The following is a 23825-nucleotide window of genomic DNA, read 5'->3' as shown; positions in this document are numbered from 1 at the left end:
TCATCTCACACTGGCTCTACCAGACACTGGCACAAAGGGCCTGGGGTCTCCCTCAAACTGCGGCATCGGCTTTCTCCCTGTGCAGCAACTGGCACCTCCCCAGCCCTACAGGGCCTCTAAGCAAGATTTTTTGTAAACATAGGCAAGATTATCCTAAAATTTATATGGAAAGGCAAAGGAATTAGAGTAGGTAAAACAATTTTGAAAAATAATAAAGGGAAAGGAGTCCAACTATTGTATTTCAAGACTTAGGTAACTACAATAAATAAGACTGTGATATTGACAGACAGATAGACAAATAGATCCACAGATCAAACAGGAGAATGCACAAGTAGAACCACACAAATATAAAAAAAAATTTTAAAGGAATTAAAGTAATTTAATGGAGGAAAGACAGCCTTTTAAATAAATGCTATTGGAGCAATTAGATATCAATAGGCCAAAAACCAGACAAGAAAGAATCTCAACTTGAGTCTCCTACCTTAAATAAAAACTAGCTATAAATGGAACATGTACTTAAATATAAAAATGTAAAAGTATAAAAGTCATAGAAAAAAATCATAGGATAAAATGTTCAGGATTTAGAAATAGGTGCAAAGTTCTTAGCCTTGATAGTAAAAGAGCAATACATAAAAGAAAAAAATCATAAACTAGACTTCATCAAATTAATAGCTTTTGCTCTATTAAAAAACAAATTAAGAGAGTAAAAAGACAAGCTACAGATTGGGAGAAAATATTTACAAGCTACATATCTCATGAAGGACTAGTACCTAGAATACATAAAGAACTCTAAAAATTCAATAGTTTAAAAACTAACAACTTAATTAGAATCCGGACAAGTTATGTAAACAGAGTTTTCAATGAAGAGGACATACAGATAGCAAATAAGCACATAAAAAGATTTCCAGGACATACAGATAGAAAATAAGCACATAAAAAGATTTCTAGCATCATTAACCATTACACAAATACAAATTAAAACTATGATGAAATATTACACTCATAAGAATGACTCAGATTGAAAATAGTGACATCAAGTGACCGTGAGGATGTGAAGAAACCAGATCACTTCTATCTTGCTGGTTGGAATGTGTTATGTTAGAATCACTCTAAAAAGTAGTTTGGCAGTTTCTCAAAAATGTCAACATGGACTAACACATGACCCAGGAACAGCACCCCTGGACATTTACCCTAGAGAAGTTAAAACCTATATTCATGGGGGCTGGCAGATGGCATGGTGATTAAGGTGCTGGACCCTCACATGGCCAACTGCAGTTCAAATTCTAGACGTGGCAGCTTGCTTTCTTACTTTCCCTTTCTTTCTCTAGTCAAATTGAAAAATACTACTACTAATAAAATAAAATAAATAATTTTTAAAACACCTATATTCACACATATCCCTGTACACTAATGTTTACAATAGCTTTATTCCTTTGTCAAACACTGAAAAAAAACCTGCATATCCATCAAAGGGTGATTAGTTAAAGCAACTATAGTACACGTATAGTACAGAGTATCACTCAGCAATAAAAAGAAACAGATCACTAATACATGCAAGAGCCAATGACCTAGCTGAATCTCCAGTTGTGCTGAGTGGAAAAAGCAAATTCCGAAGACTGCATATTATGTGATTCTATTTATACATCTTTTTAAGACAGTAAAAGCAATTTTTATTTTGACCTATTTTAAAGTGTATTTCTTCCATGAATGAGAGATAGAGAGAGAGAGAGAGAGACAGAAACCTCAACAGAGTCTTTGTACTGTGACCCACCTCTAGCCTTCTTTCAGCCCCAGATCATGAGCAAATGTGTGCCTAGTGTACTCAGGGAAGTCTCCAGACTTGAACCTGGAGCCCTCCCAGGTGGAATTGCGTCACAGAGAATCACATTTTACCACTGCACCACCATCTGACCCCATACAACTTTCTGGAAATGATAACAATTATAGAAATGAAGCACAGGTTCATGGTTGCCTGGGATTAAAGAGGAGGTGGTGGAAGGGAAAAGGGTGTGGCTGTGAAGGAGCCACACGAGGGACCTTTCTGGTAATGAAAATGCTCTGTATCCTTACTGTACCTACCTCGCTGCATGAAAATTCTTGCTGTAATTTTGTGCTACAGTTTGACAAGATTTTACCAACAGGGGAAACTCTGTAAAGGGACATGAAATCTATATTATTTCTTTTTTTTTAAAGTTTATTAATTTCTTTCTTCCATGAGTGAGGAACAGAGGGAAATAGAATCCCCGAAAGGGCCCTGATGTGACAATTTAGCCTCAACTTCAGTTTCTGCCAGATCGTGGGCACGCAAGAGCCTGCAGTACTCAGGGAGGTCTCTGGACATGAACCCAGAACCTTCCCATGTGGGTCAGCCTCACAGAGCCTCCTGTTTGACTGCTACACCGCCATTTGAAGCTCTTTGTATTACCTCTTGCAAGTGCATATGAATTTATGATCCTCTCCAAAAGTTTAATTAAAAAACAAAAACAAAAACCCCATAGACTACATTTCAAAATAGGTTTTAATAAAAGATGTTTTGTATAAGTACCAGAAGGTTATTTTTCCTTTTCCTTTTAATGCTTTTTAATTGAAGCATGAAGTACATGCGGAGATATAAATAATACGTATAGAACAGTTCCCTAAATGATCACAAAATGAATACATTCAGGTGACATCGTGCAGACTAAGCTATAGAACACCTACACCCCTAGACATCCCATAGAAAACCATACACCAGGAGCAATCAGATTAGTCATTGCCTTTTAGGTCGAGACCATGATCTAGAGGTCCGGGGAAGGAGACTGCAGAGGAGCCTGTTTCCCACAGATGTGTGGGTTCTCACAGGCAAGGCCCATCCTTTCTCTGTGCCTGAACTCGGGGCCACCCCTACATACTGTCTTGGTGAGTTACCAACTACCAAATGATTTGAGTCTCCCAGAGGAGGGAAGAAGTCAAACAGACCACCGCAATGGCTTTCCTCCAAAAGCAAAGAAAAAAACGTAACTGGTCATTGGAAAAATGAAAAACAACTGTAAACACATTTTATTTTATAAAATTATTGATTTCTTGGGGTTGGATAGTGGCACCGCAGTAGCATAATACTCTGCAAGACTGACCATCTGGATTCACATGCAGAGACGTCTGTGTACACACCATGTGTGTGCCCATGTCAAGAGCTGATTGAAACTGGGTGGATTGTGGCATCAAGACCCTGTTGGGGGTACTTGTCTGTCTGTCTCTCTTGTTCATGGAAGAAAGAAAAACCTTAAAAAAAAAAGTACTGGTTTCTAAATAGAATATTAATTTATAACACAATGGGTATATTAGGGATCATTTTTGTTTTAAGTTCAGTAATTCATTTAAATTCCCTGGAGTCATAATAAAATTCACCTTGTCCTAGACTGTACTGAGGGCTGGACTCAGCTGAACACCATCTCCTAAAAGGTCTTTTTTTTATGTAACACAGCTACTCTTAGCAAAACTTGCACCAGTCAGAAATTCTCACTGTGGGTCCTGAGTCAATGGTCTGAACTCGGGGAGAAGGACACCCCAATTGCCAGCACTTTAAGCATCTCTTAAAGGAATCCAGGATAATACAGCTGTCAAAAGAATTCAGCGACTGGAGCTCAGCAAAACAACTGACCCTCTTCTGTGGTTATAAGAAGTCACCCTTGAATAAAGGAAACAGAACGATTCTAGCTCATTCCGCAGATTCACAAAGCTGTACTGTGGTGTGTGTATGAGTGAGTGTGTGTGTGTGTGTGTGTGTGTGTGTGTGTGTGTGTGTGTGTGATGTGAAGCTGACCAGGTGGCTGCCATGTGCATGGCAGGATTGCAGGGGATGGGTGACCTTAGGGTCCTTTTACTGGCCAAACTGAAGAAACCAAATCCTACTTATATTTTCTTAACTTCTGTTGAATGGCCTGCATTTATAGGGTCAACGATGTATTTTATGTCACAGAAGAGCACTCCTGGGTCAGTGGAAGAGGGGAGCCGGAAGGGAAAAGAGAGATGTCCCCTTTCTCAGCAGCAGTCTGAGCAGTATTTTCCCAGTTTCTTTGTTTTACGGTCTTTGGTGCTGGGAAGAAAAAGTACCACAGGATACACTCACATTCTGGTTGGCCCCTACCAGGACGGATTACCTGGAGGTGATCCAGGAATCCAACAGAAGTGAGAGAAGTTAAAACTACTCCCAGGGGACTAGCATATGCCATAACGGTTATGTTGCTGGACTCCCACATGGCCACAAGTGGTTCGAGTTCTGGACCCAGCGGCTTCAAACTCAGGCTGGGTGTGTGTATGTGCATGCCCAAAATCACCACCCCCCTGGGAGGTGATTTCTCACTTTCTGTTTCTCTCTCTCTCTGTCTCTTTCTCACCGGTGAGCACATGTGCTTATAGCAAAAATGTATTAAAAAACAAACAAAAATCAAAAAACAAAAATTAGTTCTCGGGATGTTTTCGGGTTAAGGATTTTGCAGTTTGACTCAGTTGTATTCCCAGTGTGAGCGTCCCACTGTGATATTTCAATAACATCCCCAGCTCCTTGACCATGGCCTCCAAACTGAAGCTGTCTCCCCACCCCTCAGCAGACTAACTCCCTGCACTCACATCCGCAACCAGCTCCCAACTTAGCCTGGAGGATAAGGCGAGGGGTGTTCACACCTTCACTGGCTTTTGGCCAATCAGATGAGCCTTTCTGGGTGGCTGGGAGGGTGGGAAAAGCAGGTCTTTTCTCAAATTCCTTACAAAGAAAAGCAAGACTCTGTGGGTATTAGGTGAGGCCAAGGGACTAGAAACCCCAACTCTTTTTCCCCCTCCAATGAAAGTTTTCAAAATGCCGTGCCTAAAACCTTGGTTTATGTTGCACTTGGTTCCAGCGTCTTAACATCTGCTAAGCTGCCGTGATCCAGGTAACTTGGGGAAAGGAAAATAGAAGGATGGGAAACTTGAGCACTCATTAAAAAGAAACATCCCATGAAATCTATAAAAATCACAACAATGTATTTGTAGGAAGTGAAGGGCACAGGTATGATTTCTAAGTCTCATAGGTATGGGTGTCAAGTATGGGTATAGGGCACACCCATTCTTCTTGAAGTTAAAATTTGATGAGAAGGGATAATATACCAACACCATCTTCCTAGCTTAGAATTTTCCTTACAGGGGCCAGTAGGTGGCATGGTGGTTAAGGCACTGGGCTCCTACATGGCCGAATGTGGTTCAAGTCCCAGACTTGGCAACTTGAAAATTGCACCGGGCACATATGCATGCATGTCCCAAATCCTAGAAGATGAGTGGAGGAGAAGGGATAATGTTGCAGCCATTCTGTTTGGGGGGTGGGGTGGGGAATTCTCACTTGATCTCTCACTATTTCCATCTCTCTGGCAAGCACACATGCACTATAGCAGGAAAAAAAATCTCCCTTAAATATGTTCCTTGTGCTGCTTTTTCTATTCCAAGCTGTTTTGCCACTCAGCAATGACTGCATTCATTTTCTATGTTTAGTTTAAACTAGTAAATCAGTATAATCTGTCTTCTAAATTAAACGCAGCCAAGTAGCACCCTGTCTTTTGGGGTCTGGTGTCCGTCACCCTTCTGCACTTTCTCACTCTAAGTCTCCTCCTCAGAATAAATCGATCAGCCAATGGCTCTGTCTAAGTGGAACTACTTGAATGATCTATCAACAGGGGCGAATGCTTTTCCTCCTCAATGATTAGACCATTTTATTGATCTGAGTTGGCCACCCAAGTCCTAGTGATCAGTTTGGATTGGAACAGACACAGCGAATGGCCCCAGATTGTATCCCATCATCAGGCTCCCCTTGGCTTCCTTGCTGCAGCTGGGTTCCTGAGAAGCTCGCCACTCAGGCAGAAGATGCCTGGTTCCTTTCAGTGGTGCAGACTAAGGCCACTGGGTGCTTGGTCTATTCCTGTGTCCACCTACCAAGAAGGGTGCAACACAGACTTGGAATTGTACTGGTAGATCTGCCTTGCCTAATGTCAGTGGGTACACCAGAATAAAAACAGTCGTACAGGTTGGGGAGAAAGACTGGGCCAGGCTAAAAGCTGCACAGAAACTGTAAATCTAGGAATTGCTCATCATGATTCAAGCAGGGCATTAAGGGAATACCCAAGTCAAGAGGTAACGGCTAGGAGTATCCATGTGATCAAATATGGGGAGATGTCGAGATTCCTTAGATGCAGCTGTGATCAGTGTTTATTTTCTCTCTTTGTGAACAAGGTTTTGGTTTTAAACACTGCTACTTTTACAGGAAATTCACCATGGCCCCTGGGAGGCCGAGGACTGGCTCTCCTCCCTGCTGTTGCCTGGGCTATGCTGCCCTCGCTCACTTTCCTGCAGACCCTCTATCACCTGCATTCTCATGTGGTCCCATTATTTGAGTTCAAAGCAGGAACTAGAACCTGATTCAACATTCTGCTAGGTATTATTTTCACCACACTGAAAAGGGTCCTTTTTTGATCTGCAACCCACAGCTGGGCTGTGGTTCTTTCGACACACACAGACTGAAAAGCTTCCTCTTGTAGCGTTGCCTCAGTATGAGCTGACCACAGGTCCACACGTACTGGCTTCTTCTCTGTGTGGCCCCGAGAGCCTGTTTCAAACTGATGGGCGCTGACAGAGTAGGGCAGCTGTGTCCAGGAATTGAGGGAGCAAAATGAGGCTACACTATAACTTAAGTCTACTTTAAGAGATGGTGTAAAATAAAGTGACACGGAGCCAAGAATTCATTTGCATTAAAGTACACCACTTTTAAGAAGCTGAGATGTTCATTTTGCTTTATTTTATTAAGAGATTTTTGCTATAGGGTGCATACGCTCGCCAGAGAGACAAAGACGAAAGTGAGAAATCATCCCCACCCCCCCAGGGAAGATGGTCACACTACAATCCTTTCTCATCCATTCTCCTTTTAGGATTTTGGGCACGCACGCACATTTGCCTGGTGTGAGTTTTAAGCTACCAGGTTTGAGACTTGAACCACAGTCAACTAGGTGGAAGTCCAGCCATCTCCTAGTCCCTGTTTTATTTTATTTTTTAAACTTTATTTATTTCAGGGCCAGCAGTAGTATGGTAGTTAAGGAGCTGGACTCCCACATGGCTGACCACAGTTTGAGTCCCGGACCTGGTGGCTGGCTTTCTCTCTCTCCCTCTCTCTCTCTCTCTCGCGCGCGTGCACGCAAACAAATAAAAATAAATAAATAAAAATTAAACAAATGATGTTTTTTAAGTTTTGTTTAAAATTTCTTCTGAGAGAGACACACACCTTTAACAGGTCTTCATAACCTAGCCTCAGCTAACTGGGGTCTCAGCACACGTGTGCCTTACCACTATGCTACCAGCTGGTCCCTTATTAAATCAAGTTGGTTTTAATGGAGATGCACAATGATCAACTGTTTGGTTGTTTTGAAAGACTTTTTCTTTCTTAAAATGAGCCTCAGCTGACTGTTCCTCCCTAATGCTGATAATTATCTGAAGCAAAATAAATACAGATGTCTGGGTTAATGAAGACTGAAGCAGGATCATTCCTGAACACTCAGTTTTCCAAGAACAAAGAACACAATTGTTCTATCCATACCTCAGCAGAAGCACTTACTGGACAGCACACAAGGACCTTGTACTTAGGGACTCGTGATGATGGAGCCCCGAGGGACCACCTTGGAGCTGAGGTCCTTTGACCGGGCATCCAGAGGAAGCAGCTCATCCTACTCCTCAGTCCCGGGGACACTACAACCGCAGCAGAGTGGAGTCAGGAATCCTCCAAGGCAGCCTTTTCTTAGCACTCCCGAGTTGTGCAGCAAATCAACCTCAGAGTCCCAGAGCCCGAATGGGGTCAGGAAAGGGTGCTTCTGAGGATGACACAGCGCAATGGATGTGGACCTGCTCTGTCAGCACCGCAGTTCCAGACTAAAGCAGGGGGGTGCTTTTCATGTCTGATGGCTGTGGGAAATTGGTTTGAATTGAAAAAATAAAACAATCACCAGCCCAACCCTCTCTGCGGTGGATTTCCATTGGACAACGGGACACATGTGCTACTTTCTGATGAAGTCAACGGATTTGGGCTGCTTCGGGCCTTTGGGGGAAGATTCTGAACCCTTTAGGTTTACTAATGCCTTATAGTGCTCCATGTGGAGAAGTGGGGCTCAATCCAACTTCATTTGGGATTAGAAGTTCAGGTTTCTGTGCTCACGTGGGATGTTAAACTTCTGTTTCTAAGTTTTACTCATTCATTGAATGGGTATTATATTAGCCTTACTTACCTTGAGGATTTTTTTTTTCCTGAGAGATTTTCGCTATAGGGCGCGTGCGCTCACCAGACAGACAGAGAGACATAGAGACAGAAAGTGAGAAATCACCCCCAGGGGGGATGGTCATGCCGCAATCCATTCTCCTCCATTCTCCTCTCGGGATCTTGGGCACGCACGCACACGCGCCTGGCGGCTGACCACAGTTTGAGTCCCGGACCTGGTGGCTGGCTTTCTCTCTCTCCCTCTCTCTCTCTCTCTCGCGCGCGTGCACGCAAACAAATAAAAATAAATAAATAAAAATTAAACAAATGATGTTTTTTAAGTTTTGTTTAAAATTTCTTCTGAGAGAGACACACACCTTTAACAGGTCTTCATAACCTAGCCTCAGCTAACTGGGGTCTCAGCACACGTGTGCCTTACCACTATGCTACCAGCTGGTCCCTTATTAAATCAAGTTGGTTTTAATGGAGATGCACAATGATCAACTGTTTGGTTGTTTTGAAAGACTTTTTCTTTCTTAAAATGAGCCTCAGCTGACTGTTCCTCCCTAATGCTGATAATTATCTGAAGCAAAATAAATACAGATGTCTGGGTTAATGAAGACTGAAGCAGGATCATTCCTGAACACTCAGTTTTCCAAGAACAAAGAACACAATTGTTCTATCCATACCTCAGCAGAAGCACTTACTGGACAGCACACAAGGACCTTGTACTTAGGGACTCGTGATGATGGAGCCCCGAGGGACCACCTTGGAGCTGAGGTCCTTTGACCGGGCATCCAGAGGAAGCAGCTCATCCTACTCCTCAGTCCCGGGGACACTACAACCGCAGCAGAGTGGAGTCAGGAATCCTCCAAGGCAGCCTTTTCTTAGCACTCCCGAGTTGTGCAGCAAATCAACCTCAGAGTCCCAGAGCCCGAATGGGGTCAGGAAAGGGTGCTTCTGAGGATGACACAGCGCAATGGATGTGGACCTGCTCTGTCAGCACCGCAGTTCCAGACTAAAGCAGGGGGGTGCTTTTCATGTCTGATGGCTGTGGGAAATTGGTTTGAATTGAAAAAATAAAACAATCACCAGCCCAACCCTCTCTGCGGTGGATTTCCATTGGACAACGGGACACATGTGCTACTTTCTGATGAAGTCAACGGATTTGGGCTGCTTCGGGCCTTTGGGGGAAGATTCTGAACCCTTTAGGTTTACTAATGCCTTATAGTGCTCCATGTGGAGAAGTGGGGCTCAATCCAACTTCATTTGGGATTAGAAGTTCAGGTTTCTGTGCTCACGTGGGATGTTAAACTTCTGTTTCTAAGTTTTACTCATTCATTGAATGGGTATTATATTAGCCTTACTTACCTTGAGGATTTTTTTTTTCCTGAGAGATTTTCGCTATAGGGCGCGTGCGCTCACCAGACAGACAGAGAGACATAGAGACAGAAAGTGAGAAATCACCCCCAGGGGGGATGGTCATGCCGCAATCCATTCTCCTCCATTCTCCTCTCGGGATCTTGGGCACGCACGCACACGCGCCTGGCGTGAGTTTTAAGCCACCAGGTCCAGGACGCAAACTGTGGTTGACTACGTGGGAGTCCAGCGACATAGCCATTATGCTAACTGCTGGTTCCCTTACCTTGAGGATCTTGACAAGAATGAAATAAGGTAATTTTGTTATTATTATTATTATCATTTTTAAGAGAAATTTTTGCTATAGGGCATGTGCATTCATCAGAGGGATAGAAAACGAGAAATCACCCACCAGGGGAAATGGCTACACCTCGATCCCTTCACCTCCATTCTTCTCTCAGGATTTAGGGCACACATACACATGCGCCGGGAATGAGTTTTAAGCCACTGGGTCCGGGACTCGAACCGCAGTCAACTACATGGGAGTCCAGCAACATAACCATTACACCTTCGGCTGGCGCCAACTTTATTATTATTATTATTATTTTCTTTTTTTTGGGAGAGGTTTTTTTGCTATAGGGCATGTGTGCTCGCCAGACAGACAGAGAGACAGAGAGACAGAAAGCGAGAAATCATCCCCCCCAGGGGGGATGGCCACGCCGCAATCCCCTCTCCTCCATTCTCCTCTTGGGATCTTGGGCACGCACACACACGCACCCGGTGTGAGTTTAAGCCACCGGGTCTGGGAATCAAACCACGGTCGACTACGTGAGAGTCTAGCAACATAGTCATTATGCTAACTGCTGGTCCCTCAACTTTCTTATTATTAAAATATGCTTTTCTAATTATCATTAGACTGAAGCATCAACATAATTCTTGGGTGTTCTGGAAAGTTTTATTATTTAGAATTAACCCAGGGAAATTGCTGTCCCATACATTAACTTTTTCTTTTTTTAAATAAGCTTATTTTTTTAAGAATTATTTTATTTCATTTTATTAATAATAATAATTATTATTGTTTAATTTGACCAGCGAGAGAGAGAGAAAGTGAGAAACCAAGCTGCTAGGTCTGAAACTTGAACTGCTGTCAGCCATGTGGGAGTCCAGTGCCTTAATCACCATGCTACCTGCAGCCCCTTAAATAAGCTTTTTATTTTGAAATACTTCTGGATTTACAGAAAAATTCCGAAGATAGCATATAGAGTATTCTAGTATGCCCTTCCAGTTTCCCTTAGGGTTAACATCACTATGGCCCATGTAAAATCTAAGGAAACAATAATGGCTTGTTGCTATTCACTAAACTATAGATTTGCTCAGATTTCACCTGTTTTTGTACTGTTGGGTTTTTGTTGTTGTTGTTCCAGATTCAATTCAGGATACCAAAGTGCATTTATTCATGTGTTCTGCTCTGTGAGGGCTTTGCAGGTTTTCCTTGTCTTTCATGTACTGTCAGTTGTGAAGAGCACTGGTCAGCTATTGGGTAGGCTGTCTCTCTATTTGGCTTCCTCTGATTTTTTTTTTTCTTTTAAAATTACACCTCGGTTATGGGCTTTGGGGAAAAGGGAAATATTCTTATCACTTCAAGTGAGAGTATGTGCTATCAACATGACATCTCTCTCTTTTTTTTTTTAAGAGTTTTTTTTGCTATAGGGCATGTGTGCGTGCCAGAAAGAGAGAGACAGAGACAGAAAGAGAGAAATCACCCCCCAGGGGGGATGGTCACGCAGCAATCCCTTCTCCTCCATTCTCCTCCCAGGATCTTGGGCATGTCCTCCCAGGATCTTGGGCATGTATGCACACACGCCGGGAGAAAATAAAAGCCACTGGGTCCGGGGCTCGAACCACAGTCGACCACATGGGAGTCCAGCGACATAGCCACTACGCTAACTGCTGTTCCCAACATGACATATCTCTGATGCAATAAACCTTAATCGCTTGGTTCAGGTGGGAGCTACCAGGTTTCTCCACTGTAAAATAACTATTTCCCCTTTCCATACCCTACTCTTTAGAGTAAAAGATAGTCGTTATGTTCAACCCTCACTCAAGGTTAGGGAAATTAAGTTTCACTTCCTGGAAGGGGTTATCTACATATATTACTTGGAATTCTTCTGAAAGGAAGAATTATCTTCCCCCTCTATTTATTTGTTTAATCATGTATTTGTATCATTATGAACTTGTGTTTAATTTATACTTTGAGTTAGAATCCAGTATTACATTATTTTGTTGCTCAAATTATTCTGCTTTTGGCCATTGGGAGCTCTTTCAGTTGGTTCCGCCCTTGAAAATACCACCATTACGGTGGGTCTTTTGTTTGTATTCTTTTTAGCACTTTCTGATTTTCTGGTACTAAAAGATGCTTCAGGCTTAGTTTGTATATTCACTACCCCTGCCCTACAGTTAGTTATTTTTAGAATACAAAGACCCTGGTTCCTTTTACTGATAATGGCATTAGAAACTGGGAGCCAGCAGTTAGCGTAATGGCTATGTCGCTGGACTCCCACGTAGTCAACCGCAGTTCACGTCCCGGACCCGGTGGCTTAAAACTCACACCGGGCGCGTGTGCGTGCGTGCCCAAGATCCCGAGAGGAGAATGGAGGAGAAGGGATTGCAGCGTGACCATCCCCCCTGGGGGGTGATTTCTCGCTTTCTGTCTCTATGTCTCTGTCTGGCGAGCACACATGCCCTATAGCAAAAACCTCTCCAAAAAAAAAAAAAGAAAAAGAAACTAAGGTGTGGTGGTTAAAGAGGCTGGATCCCACATGGCTGACTGCAGTTTAAGTACTCCCATGCTTGGTAGATTGAAAAACATGCATGTCCAGACATGTTTGTGACTCAGAATTTTACAGGAAGCCCTCACCATGATAAGTTGGTTTTCCCAAAGAAGTATAACCCTGAAGAGAGATAAAGAAATTACTACCCTTATTTTAAGTATCTGAATCTTCTAAGCCTTGAATTTGATTTCAGGAGAGCCTCAAACTAAAAAAAGCACGGGTAATATACTTTCAATTGGGCTTTCATATAAATCTTACAGATCATTTTAAAAATGACCAACACACAATAAAAGATAACTAGATACATAACATTAGCACCAGACATAAAGAAATAGAACTGTAAAGAATTAAGGTATTGGAATTGTTAGTTACAGACTATAAAACAACTTTGTTTCGACATATAGATAAAAGACAATATTGAATATATCTTTAAGAAATAGGAAACTAAGGGACCAGCAGATGGCATAATGGTTATGTCACTGGACTCCCATGTAGTCAACCACGGTTCAAGTCCCAGATCTGGTGGCTTAAAACTCACACTGGGCATCTGTGCATGCATTCCCAGTATCTTGAGAGGAGAATGGAGGAGAAGGGATTGCAGCATGGCCATTCCCCCCGGGGAGGTGATTTCTCACTTTCTGTCTCTCTATCTTTCTCTCTCTCTGGCAAGCACACGTGCCCTTCAGCAACAATTTCTTAAAAAAATAATAAATGGGAAACTAAAACATGATGTCTGTAATATGAAAAACGATTTTAAAAGATAAAAATTGCTACAACTGGAATTTTAAATTTTGGGGGTAGGTTAACCAGTACATTGGATGCACCTGAAGGAAGAATCAATAGACTTAAAGCAATACCATGTGAGAACACCTGGGCCAGTTTTAATACTACCAATCATCCCAGTCTACTTTATGTTCATTTCCAATGCAGCTTGACACCTACAACTGACCAATGGTCTCGGACATTTAGTGAAGAAAAGCTGCTAAAAATTTCTCAGAAGCCTTGAGATCCATACAAAGGAATGTGGTGGAAATGGAAGAAGAAGCATTTGTGCCGGCTTGACTACCTTATTCCCACTGAGAGCACCGGAAAAGCCAGAAAAGGGGTTGAATGCTCAGGGTTGTAAGCTCAGAGATCTACCAAAAAAAGTCTTTGAGATGTCCTATCGCCTCAGCAACATAATTCTAGCCTTACAGTCAGTTTGTTCTGTGGGCTGGCCCCATGGTCTAGTGATTAAGGGAGGCAGATCCCACATGGCCAACCACGTGGTATAAATTCCGGCTCTAGTGGCTTGAAAAACATTCTGTGTATGTGTGTGTGTGTGTGTGTGTGTGTGTGTGTGTACAGCAAATCCTGACAGGATGGAGAAATGGAGAAGGAATTGTGACCACATCCCACGGGGGAATATTTTCCTCCCTTTTCTTCTCACTGTCTCGTTGTCTCTGGTAAGTGCACACTCTAGATTTTTTAGAAAGTTTCTTCTAATATGGTTGGATCCTCACTTCTTATCTCCCAGACCGCTATGAGGATCTAGCCAATAAAAAATGTAGAACTCAGGACCAGCAATGGTGGGACAATAATGCAATGCTCCCTGATACTGGAGCCACAGGGAAGGTCCCCAGGTTCACATCCCAGGACCTCCTTGTCCACACTGGGTGCATGTTCATGCCTGTGATCTGGGAAGAGAGAAGCTGGGAGATCACAGCAGGAGCACCTGCAGGCAGTCTCTCTCTCTTCCTCTCTTTCCCCCATCTCTCTTTGTGTGTCTCTCTCTCATTGAATGAATGAATGAATTAAATAAAAAACTTTTAAGTCTGGAATGCATGTAGTATTATTAGAATGACAAGTTTTAATATTTTATGTGAAAATTTTAAGAGATTTTTGCTATAGGGCATGTACACTTGCTAGAGAGACAGAGATGGAAAATGATAAATCACCCCCCAGGGGGGATGGCCATGCCACAATCCCTTCTCCTCCATTCTCCTCTTGAGATTTTGGGCACACACGCACACATGCCCGATGTGTTTGTTTGTTTGTTTGTTTGTTTGAGAGGTTTTTGTTTGTTTGTTTTGTTTTGTGTTTTGTTTTGTTTTGTTTTGCTACAGGGTGCATGCGCTCACAGAAAGACAGAGACAGAAAGGGAGAAATCACCCCCCAGGGGAGAAGGCCACACACAATCCCTTCTCTTCCATTCTCCTCTTGGGATCTTGGCACGCACGTACATGCACCCAGCATGAGTTTAAGCCACCAGGTCCGGGACTTGAACTGTGGTTGACTACATGGGAGTCCAGCGACATAGCCATTACACCAACTGCTGGTCCCAGTGCCCAGTGTGAGTTTTAAGTCACCGGTCTGGGACTCAAACTGCGGTCGACTATGTGTGAGTCCAGTGACATAACCATTATGCCATCTGCTGGTCCCTTACATGAATTTTTTTGAATATAACATTCTTTTGATGTATTATTTATCTGATTTTATATCTAATATGATATCACTGAAATACCTAGTGGCACATATTTTAACTCTCTTATATAGACTCCGTCTCTTTTCTTCTAATTAAAAACTGGTCTTCCCTCTTTCCAAAGTGGATATTCTCCTTGTGGAATGTAGTCTCAAAGATAGCTGCCACCAGTCCTTTCCTTCTCCGTCCATATAACTACTCCTCCCTTGAGAGAGGAGGTCTCATCACACCCTGATCTGTACTGGCATTGGGACTTCCTCTGGCCAACAGAATTCAGCAGAAGTAGCACTGTTAGCTCTGGTCCTCATCTTTAAGAAAACTGGCATCTTCCTTTCTCACTTTCCGAAACCAGCTGTCACAGAAAACATCTGACTACCCTGAGACTACCATACCATGAATAAGCCCTAGCTGAGCCACACGGAAAGAGACCATTGCCCAGCAGCCGCCAGCTGTTCCTGCCATCCCAGTTAAGGAGCCAGTCCTAAGAGTGAAGGGGCCATCTTGGATACTCAACCGCAGCAGGCACCATGTGGAGCAGAAGAACTATCCAGCATAGTCCCGTTCTTGTCACTGACATAAAAATACCACAGGGCTTCCTTCTAAATATGAAGAATGCATTACTAGGTTGTGGTGCGAAGTAGAGAAGAAGGAAAATCATTCACACTTTTTTTTTTTTTTTTTTTGGCACCAAGATAAGGGAATAATTTTTAAGGCCCTCCTGTGCTTTTCACGTCAGGAAGTTCATGTGTGGTGAGTCGTCCCCTTGTCACTTAAACTCTGAAGTATAATACAACTGCAGTAGGAATAAAAACACACATGTAAAGTCCCAGGGGCATAAAAGTCCATGAGCAGGAACTGATAAAAAATTGTCCGGACTATTTTCTAAGAAAGCAAAGAACCAGGGGCTGATGTAATAGGGTATCTTCTACATCCAGGGGTCCTTACCTGGCTCCTGATCTTCTTGGCACCAAGATAAGGGAATAATTTTTAAGGCCCTCCTGTGCTTTTCACGTCAGGAAGTTCATGTGTGGTGAGTCGTCCCCTTGTCACTTAAACTCTGAAGTATAATACAACTGCAGTAGGAATAAAAACACACATGTAAAGTCCCAGGGGCATAAAAGTCCATGAGCAGGAACTGATAAAAAATTGTCCGGACTATTTTCTAAGAAAGCAAAGAACCAGGGGCTGATGTAATAGGGTATCTTCTACATCCAGGGGTCCTTACCTGGCTCCTGATCTTCTTGCTGGCCGCAGGAGTCAGGTATTTATGCTCCAAATACCAGCCCCGCTCCTGGAACACCAGCTTGGTTCCATATAACAGACAAAACTGAAGGGTGGAGGAAGAGGAAAGAAACAGGCAAATATAACATATTAGAGAATGCAGAATCTAAAGAGAAATAACATAATATTACATTTCATAAAAATCCTAAAACTTAACACCTTCTTAATGTAGAGTCATGTTTTGGACATGCAATGTATACTTGATTTATTTATTTATTTTTTTACCTGAGAGTGCATGCCCTTTCCAGAGAGACAGAGAGATAGAGGGAGAGAGAGAAAGCACCCTCCAGTGGGGCACAGTCATTCCACGATCCCTTCTCTGTTTCTCCATCTTGTTGGGATTTTTTGGCATGCATGCACACATGCCTGGAATGTTTCTCAAGCTGTTGGGGACAGGATTTGAACTCCACAGTCGGCTATGTGAGCTCTAGCTCCCTCAACCACTGGGCCATGGGGCCAGTCCTACACATTTCATTTTATTTTATATTTTCTAATTTGCTATAGGGTATATGCGCTCTCCAAAGAGAAAGTGAGAAAACATCCCTCAGGAGGGATGACCATCCTGCAATTTCTTCTCCATTCTCCTCTTAATATGTTGGGCACACATGCACATGTGCCCTGTGTGGTTTATTTTGAGAGGTTTTTGCTATAGGGCACATGCGCTCGCCAGGAAGACAGAGAGAGAGAGAGAAAGTGAGAAATTACCCCCCAGGGGGGATGGCCATGCCACAATCCCTTCTCCTCCATTCTTCTTTTGGGATCTTGGGCACACACATACACGCGCCTGGCGTGAGTTTTAAGCCACTGGGTCTGGGACTCGAACTGCAGTCAACTACATGGGAGTCCAGCGACATAGCCGTTACACTAACTCTTGGTCCCTGCCTAAAAAACATTCTACAGGGAACCAGCAGTTAGCGTAATGGCTATGTCGCTGGACTCCCACATAGTTGACCGCGGTTCGTGTCCCAGACCCAGTGGCTTAAAACTCACGCCGGGCGCGTGTGCGTGCATGCCCAAGTTCCCGAGAGGAGAATGGAGGAGAAGGGATTGCGGCATGACCATCCCCCTGGGGGGTGATTTCTCGCTTTCTGTCTCTATGTCTCTCTCTGTCTGTCTGGCGAGCACACGCACCCTACAGTGAAAATCTCTCAAAAAAAAAAAAAAAAAAAACCATTCTACAGAGAATTTAAATGATGTACAAAAGCAGAACAAACAGTACAATGGGTTCCCATGTATACATTCCCCCAACTAGAGAAATATCAATTCATGGCCGACCTTACTCCATCTGTAACCTCAGCTAGTTCTCCCTGCCCCAGGTTATTTATAAGCAAAGTCCACACAGAATAGCTTTTAAAATATGCATGTAGTATTTTGTTTGCTTTTCTTCTCAATTCATGAAAGAATACTCTCAACATACATTCTGAATAATATCTTGGTATTTTCCATGGAGCATAATCTGCTTTCACAGAATTACCATCCCTCATTTACATTTTATCTCAATATGTTTTTCCTATTATGTGATGGTCACCTACACACAGAGCTCCTGTATGACATCATGGGCACTGAGTGACAATAAATGAGTTTTCTCATAAGAACAAGTAATTTTTACTTGAATATTTATTTAACTCTTAATATTTCATTATTACAAAATCACAGTTTAACTTTCAATATTTCATAATTACAAAATCACACCAAAATGGGGAGCATAGTATTTGGATCTTCATGTCTCCCTCACCCAGATTTAATATTAATAGTTATCAATAATTATCAATCCATTGCTGATCTTGTTTTCTCTGTCCTCATTCATTCCCTCTTTCTGTATTACCGCCAAACAAAGCTTAGTCATACCATTTCTTCCATTAAAATCTTACTGTGTGTTTCTAAAACATAATGGCTCTTTAGGCTATGGTCTCGAAAGTCTTATCGAGCAGCAACAACAAAACTCTCTTATGTGGAGTCGAATGCAGGCGAAGCTCACATCCACAAACAATAAGTCTTCTATGGGTCATGGGCTCAGTCAGGCAGACAAGGCAGCCTCTTCATTCTTTTCCTGAGATTCTGGGACATCCTTGGAATAGCATTAATTCGAAGTGTCTCCACTATTCAGTCTTCCCAGAAAGGGTCACAGTGTGGCTAGTAGCTTATTTACAAAAAATGTTTAAGATGAATTATAGTCCTTTTATGAACTTGCCAATGTCTGGGCAGTACTTGCTTGGCCAGCACACACGTCCTTTGGCTTTACAACAGCAATAAAGATGTTTGCTGGCCACACAGACACAACCAGTAACTGAGAAATTCTACAATTCATCCCGAAATAATCAATTACCCCCCCCTTTTTCATTTTGCCAGAGGTTGTGTGCACTCGCCAAAGAGACAGAGAGTCAGAGTGAGAGAGGATGAGAGGGAAAGTGGGACAGGGGCACACTGTAACCCCTTCTCCTTCGCCTCTCCATCCTTTCAAGACACTGGGCCTGCACACACGTGCTCCTGGCATAGTTTTCAAGCCACTGGGTCTTGAACTCAAACTACTCAATCAGCCATGTGGGATCTGGCTCCCTTAACTGCCAGGCCATGGGCTGATCCCTGAAACCACACATTCTTTTACAGATGATAAATTCTGTACATTATGTGACTAAACTGAATCATAACTGTCTAGATAAAATTCATATAATGCTACAAAGATACTTGCTGTGTGTTCCTAGATGCAGAAAATTAATCTTCATTAAAACAATATATGAAGGTATAAAGGCAGTGATTTAAAAAATCCAGAGCCATAGAAGTCAAAGCACTGTTAGAAATATCTAGTTCATTTTCGCTCAGTCTACACTCCTGCATTAGCCAGAATACAACCCAGAATCAGATGACAAATTCACATTTAGATTATCCAAGAGAGTTCCATTCTTTATTTTGTATACATAGATATGGGCAAGATATAGACAAACCATGGGAGATGGTGCAGTGCCCTGGGTCTAGGAACACTGAAGCTGTTACCACCTCTAGACTTGGAGGAAGGAGAGGACAAATGGACAGCCAGATCCAGGAAGATGGGACTAAGTAATCAGGGACATTTGAAAAGAAGCTGTGATTCTCAGCCAAGGAACACAGAAACCCCCAGGTGACTCATAGGGAAGCAGGCAGAGGGCAGGGATATCCTAACTTTCCTCTGTTTCCTCTCTCTAATCTCTAGCTGCTATTCGAACCCAACTGGGTACAGTGGACAAGGATTCCATTGATGCAAACTATACAGGACAACTCCCTAGGTCTACAACAGATTAGAGAAGAGCAGAGAGTAGCGCTGGAGAGGTCAATGAAATTTGTTACAAGTTCCACACGGCCTCAGTTTTTCCTCTGAGGTCTGAGGAGCTGAGGTCAGTCACATCAGTGCTGAATGCTCACATGACTGGCTCCCAGTAAACACAATGGAGACCAATACTCAGATAATCTGATTGGTAATATTAGGTCCTATGAAAAGTCATGATGTGCTTTTGCACAGAAAATGATGTCATGACTTTTCCGATGACTGCTACTTCGTACAAGTTGTCACACATCGCTGTGTAGCGAATTAAGTCCTCCTTTGTATGACTCCACTGAGACAAAACAACTGTCAATAAAAGCTTGTTGATCTTTACCGGACTCCACCTCCTATACCTGTTCCCTTTGCTGGTTTTCATCTATATCTTTCTTTCTGTAATAAACGAAGAGTATAGCAGCTTGCCTGGGTCCTGTGAGCCCTTCTAGAAGATCACTGAACCTGAGGTGGTCTTGGAGAACCTCTGACACAGACACTATTTTACAATGAAGAAACAGAGGCTTAAAGGAAGTTAAACTACAGAGCAAGGGCTAGAATAGAGGATTCTAGTTCTGGATAAAAGATCAGATGATTTCCCCCATCTCTCTCTTTGAACATAGCCATAACTCCTGAAAAGAATGCATGGGGAAGGCACTTGAGGGCTCTGACAAATATTGGATTGTCAAAAAAAAGTCATGACACATTTTTGCATAGAAAAACAGAAAAATACACCAAAATACATCATGACTTTTCCAATGACCCAATAAACAGTGGCAAGCAAATTGCAGAAGGAGACAGAAGTCAAGGTTCTGCTGAATGGACAGCTTCAACTTTTCCCCCTGTAGTACTCTCCCTTTTTGTCCCTGGAGGCATAGAGAGCAGAGCCAGATAACTAACCCCAGCTTTCTGGCTAGAGGATGATAAAAGGAGTCCCAGGGAGCCAGAAAGTACCAAGGAAGTCTTGGAGAGGAAGGGATTAGGAAAACAGCTCATGACATTGTTTATAGATGGCAGGGCTCACCCCCAGGTATGAGTGCATAGATTTGATGCTGACTCGCATACAGGAGACTTCGAGAATGGAACTAGCGGACTGATGAGGAAGCAGGTGCCAGACTGGCCAATGAGTGGATCAGACTGGCCACATGTGGATCAGATCTGAGTAATATACAAAGGCTTTGAAGATGAAAACAAGTTTGAAAGCACAGTGAACAGAAGGTGAGTTGAAACTTCCAGCCCAAACATAACAGGTATATTCCCCATCACAACCAAAATATCAGCATTCTTCATAGGATTTAAACAAGATCCAAAGTTCTCATAATATAATATTCAAACTGTCCGGGAAATGATCCAAACATTTTCAGTATATGAAGGAAAAGAAAAATGTAACTCGTATGGAAAAGGAAAATTAACAGATGCCAAAAGCAAAAAGACATGGATATTGAAATTAATAATGGGGCAAAAACTTTTAATCGGCTATCATAAAAAGTCTACAGAATCACATAAGTAGAAAATACAAAGAAATACCAACTGAAAAATTTAGCACTGAAAAAGACAATGATCAAAATAAAAATGACCTCAACAGCAGAATAAAGCAGATAGAAAAAAGAATCAGTGAAATAGAAGATAGAATAGTAGAAATCACCCTATCTGAACAAGCAAAACAGACTTAGAAAAACAAACAATAACTAGAGCCTTGGGCTGGCATGGTGGTTAAGGACTCTGGACTCCCCATATGGCTGATCACGGTTCTAGTCTTGGTCCTGGTGGCAGCTTGCTTTCTCACTTTCTCTCTCTCTCTTACTCTGTCCCTCTCTGGTCAAAATTAAAATAAATAAATAAAGATAAATAAAACAACTCTTTATTAAAAGAAAACAAAAACAAAACTGGAGCCTCAGGGACCTGTAGGACTTGTGAGACTACAATGAAAGGTTTAACATTCATTTCCTTAGAATCATGAAAACAGAAGAAAAAGACAGGACTGAAAAAGTATCTGAAGATAATAATGACTAAAAAACACCCAAATTCTACGAAAATAGAGTACTTTTGTTCATTCTTCCTAAACTGATTCATAGATTTCATATAATTTCAAACAAAATCACAGCAGAAATTTTTGTAGAGACAAACTAATTCTAAAACTGACATGAAGAGGGGGGAAAAAACAAAACTAGAAAAGCTAAAAACAATTTGCCAAAGAATAAAGTCAGAGAAATTATCTTATTTAAGACTAACTATAGGGAACCAGCAGTGGGCGTAATGGCTATGTCGCTGGACTCCCACGTAGTCGACCACGGTTCGCATCCCGGACCTGGTGGCTTAAAACTCACGCCGGGCACGTGTGCGTACATGCCCAAGATCCCAAGAGGAGAATGGAGAAGGGATTGCGGCGTGACCATCCTCCCGGGGGGGGGGGATTTCTCACTTTCTGTCTCTCTGTCTCTGTCTGTCTGGCGAGCACATGTGCCCTATAGTGAAAAACTCTCCCCCTACCCCACCCCACCCCCCCAAAAAGACTAACTACAAGATTGCATAAACCAAGATATTACGGTCAAGGAAGAGATGTGTAGATCAACGGAACAAAATATAAAACCCCAAAATAGATCCATATAAATAAGCCCAAATAATTTTAAACAAAGATTCAAAAGAAATTCAGAGAAGGAAGGAGAGTTGTTTAAACAAATAATGCCGAGGGACCAGCAGTTGGTGTAATGGCTATGTTGCTGGACTCTCACGTAGTTGACTGAGGTTCAAGTCCTGGGCCTGATGGCTTAAACTCACATCAGGCATGCATGCGTGCCCAAGATCCCAAGAGGAGAATGGAGGAGAAGGGATTGCAGTGTGGCCATCCCTGCTGGTGGGTGATTTCTCGCTTTCTGTCTCTCTATCTCTCTCTGTCTCTGTCTCTGTCTTTTTGGTGAGCGCACGCACCCCTATAGCAAAAACCTCTCCAAAAATAAAACACAACAACAAAAAAACCCAGATAATACTGAAATAACAATAGAATATCAATAGTCAAAAGGTAAATAAGGGGTCAGCAGATAGCATGGTGGTTAAGGTGCTGGACTCCTACATAGCTCACCATAGTTCAAGTCCTGGACCAGTGGCTTGATACTCATGCCAGGCACGAGTATGTGCATGACCAAAATCCAGAAAGGAGAATGAAGGAGAAGGGATTATGGTCTGGCCACCTCCCTGGGGGTTGATTTCTTACTTTCCCTCTCTCTGTCTCTCTCCATAAACGGCACGTGCCCTGTGGCAAAAACCTAAAAAAAAGAAAAAGTAAACAAACCTTGACTTAAACCTCACATCTTATATATAAAACTCTAAAGCTAAAAAAAGAAACTCTCATGACCTGAGGTTAAATAAAGAGCCCTTAGGTATGACACCACATTTGTAATCACAAAGTAGAAAAATTGATAAGTTAATCTTCATCAAAATAAAGAAAGCTTTTTCTTTTCTTTTTGTTTTTGCTACAAAAGGTACTATTAAATTAATGAAAAGAAATGCTACAGACAGGAAGAAAGTAGGGGCCAGAAAGTGGTATGGTGGTTGAGGCACTGGATTCTGACATGACTGACCATGGTTTGAGTCCTGGACTTGGTGACTTGCTTTCCCACTTTCTCTTTCTCTCTCTCTCTCTCTGTCTCTTTCTTCTGAAAGTAATAATAATAATAATAAAATTAAATAAATATATTTTTAAAAATTTGTAAATCACATATCCCGGAACATTTGTATTTAGATTTATAAAGAACTCTCAAAAATTGACAGTAAGAAAACAAATGATTTCATTAAAAATGAACCAATGATTTGAACAGACTTCACTGAAGGGTATATATGGATGGCAAATAAACACATGAAAAGATTTTCGACATCATCAGGCACTGGGAAATGCAAATTAGGAACTATGAAAAGATGCCCCTACATACTGCACATTCTCTCTCATATGTAGAAGCTAAAAAAAGTTGACCTCAAGGAGGTGGAGAGTGGAATAGTGGGTGCTGGAGGCTAGAAGGAACATAGGGGAGGGAAGGATACAGAGATGCCGGCTAAGGGACATAAAATTACAGACGGATAGTGGAACGAGTTCCAGTATTCTGTATTTACATGACAGATATGCTAATGAATTTCCCTGACTTGATCACGCTCATTGTATACATGTATTGAAATGCCATGCTGTACTCCATAAATATGTATAATTTTGTGCCAATTAAAACTAAAAATTTTAAAGCCGATAGAAAAAGAAATCATTATGCATTTGGCGCTACACCTGAAAACTTTTTGTTTCACTTCAAGTCATGAGGTTTTCTCACATTGTCTTGAAGTTTTAGAGTTTTATTTTAATAGTTGGATTTATAATTCAGTTTG

The 23825-nt window shown here is 42.1% G+C and overlaps 1 protein-coding gene across 1 annotated transcript in view; it reads right to left on the bottom strand.

Annotated features, from left to right (window-relative positions):
• ACOXL (acyl-CoA oxidase like) overlaps window positions 1-23825 on the bottom strand; it is a 391620-nt gene that overhangs the window by 25103 nt on the left and 342692 nt on the right. Inside the window, exon 17 of the mRNA XM_027774989.1 lies at window positions 16119-16220. Within this exon, the coding sequence (XP_027630790.1) occupies window positions 16119-16220 (102 nt within the window). The remainder of the gene's footprint in view (window positions 1-16118; window positions 16221-23825) is intronic.

This window comes from Tupaia chinensis, unplaced genomic scaffold, assembly GCF_000334495.1.
Source record: "Tupaia chinensis unplaced genomic scaffold, TupChi_1.0 Scaffold000511_1, whole genome shotgun sequence".
In the NCBI taxonomy this organism is placed as follows: domain Eukaryota; kingdom Metazoa; phylum Chordata; class Mammalia; order Scandentia; family Tupaiidae; genus Tupaia; species Tupaia belangeri.
This window is presented reverse-complemented; position numbering and strand designations above follow the sequence as displayed.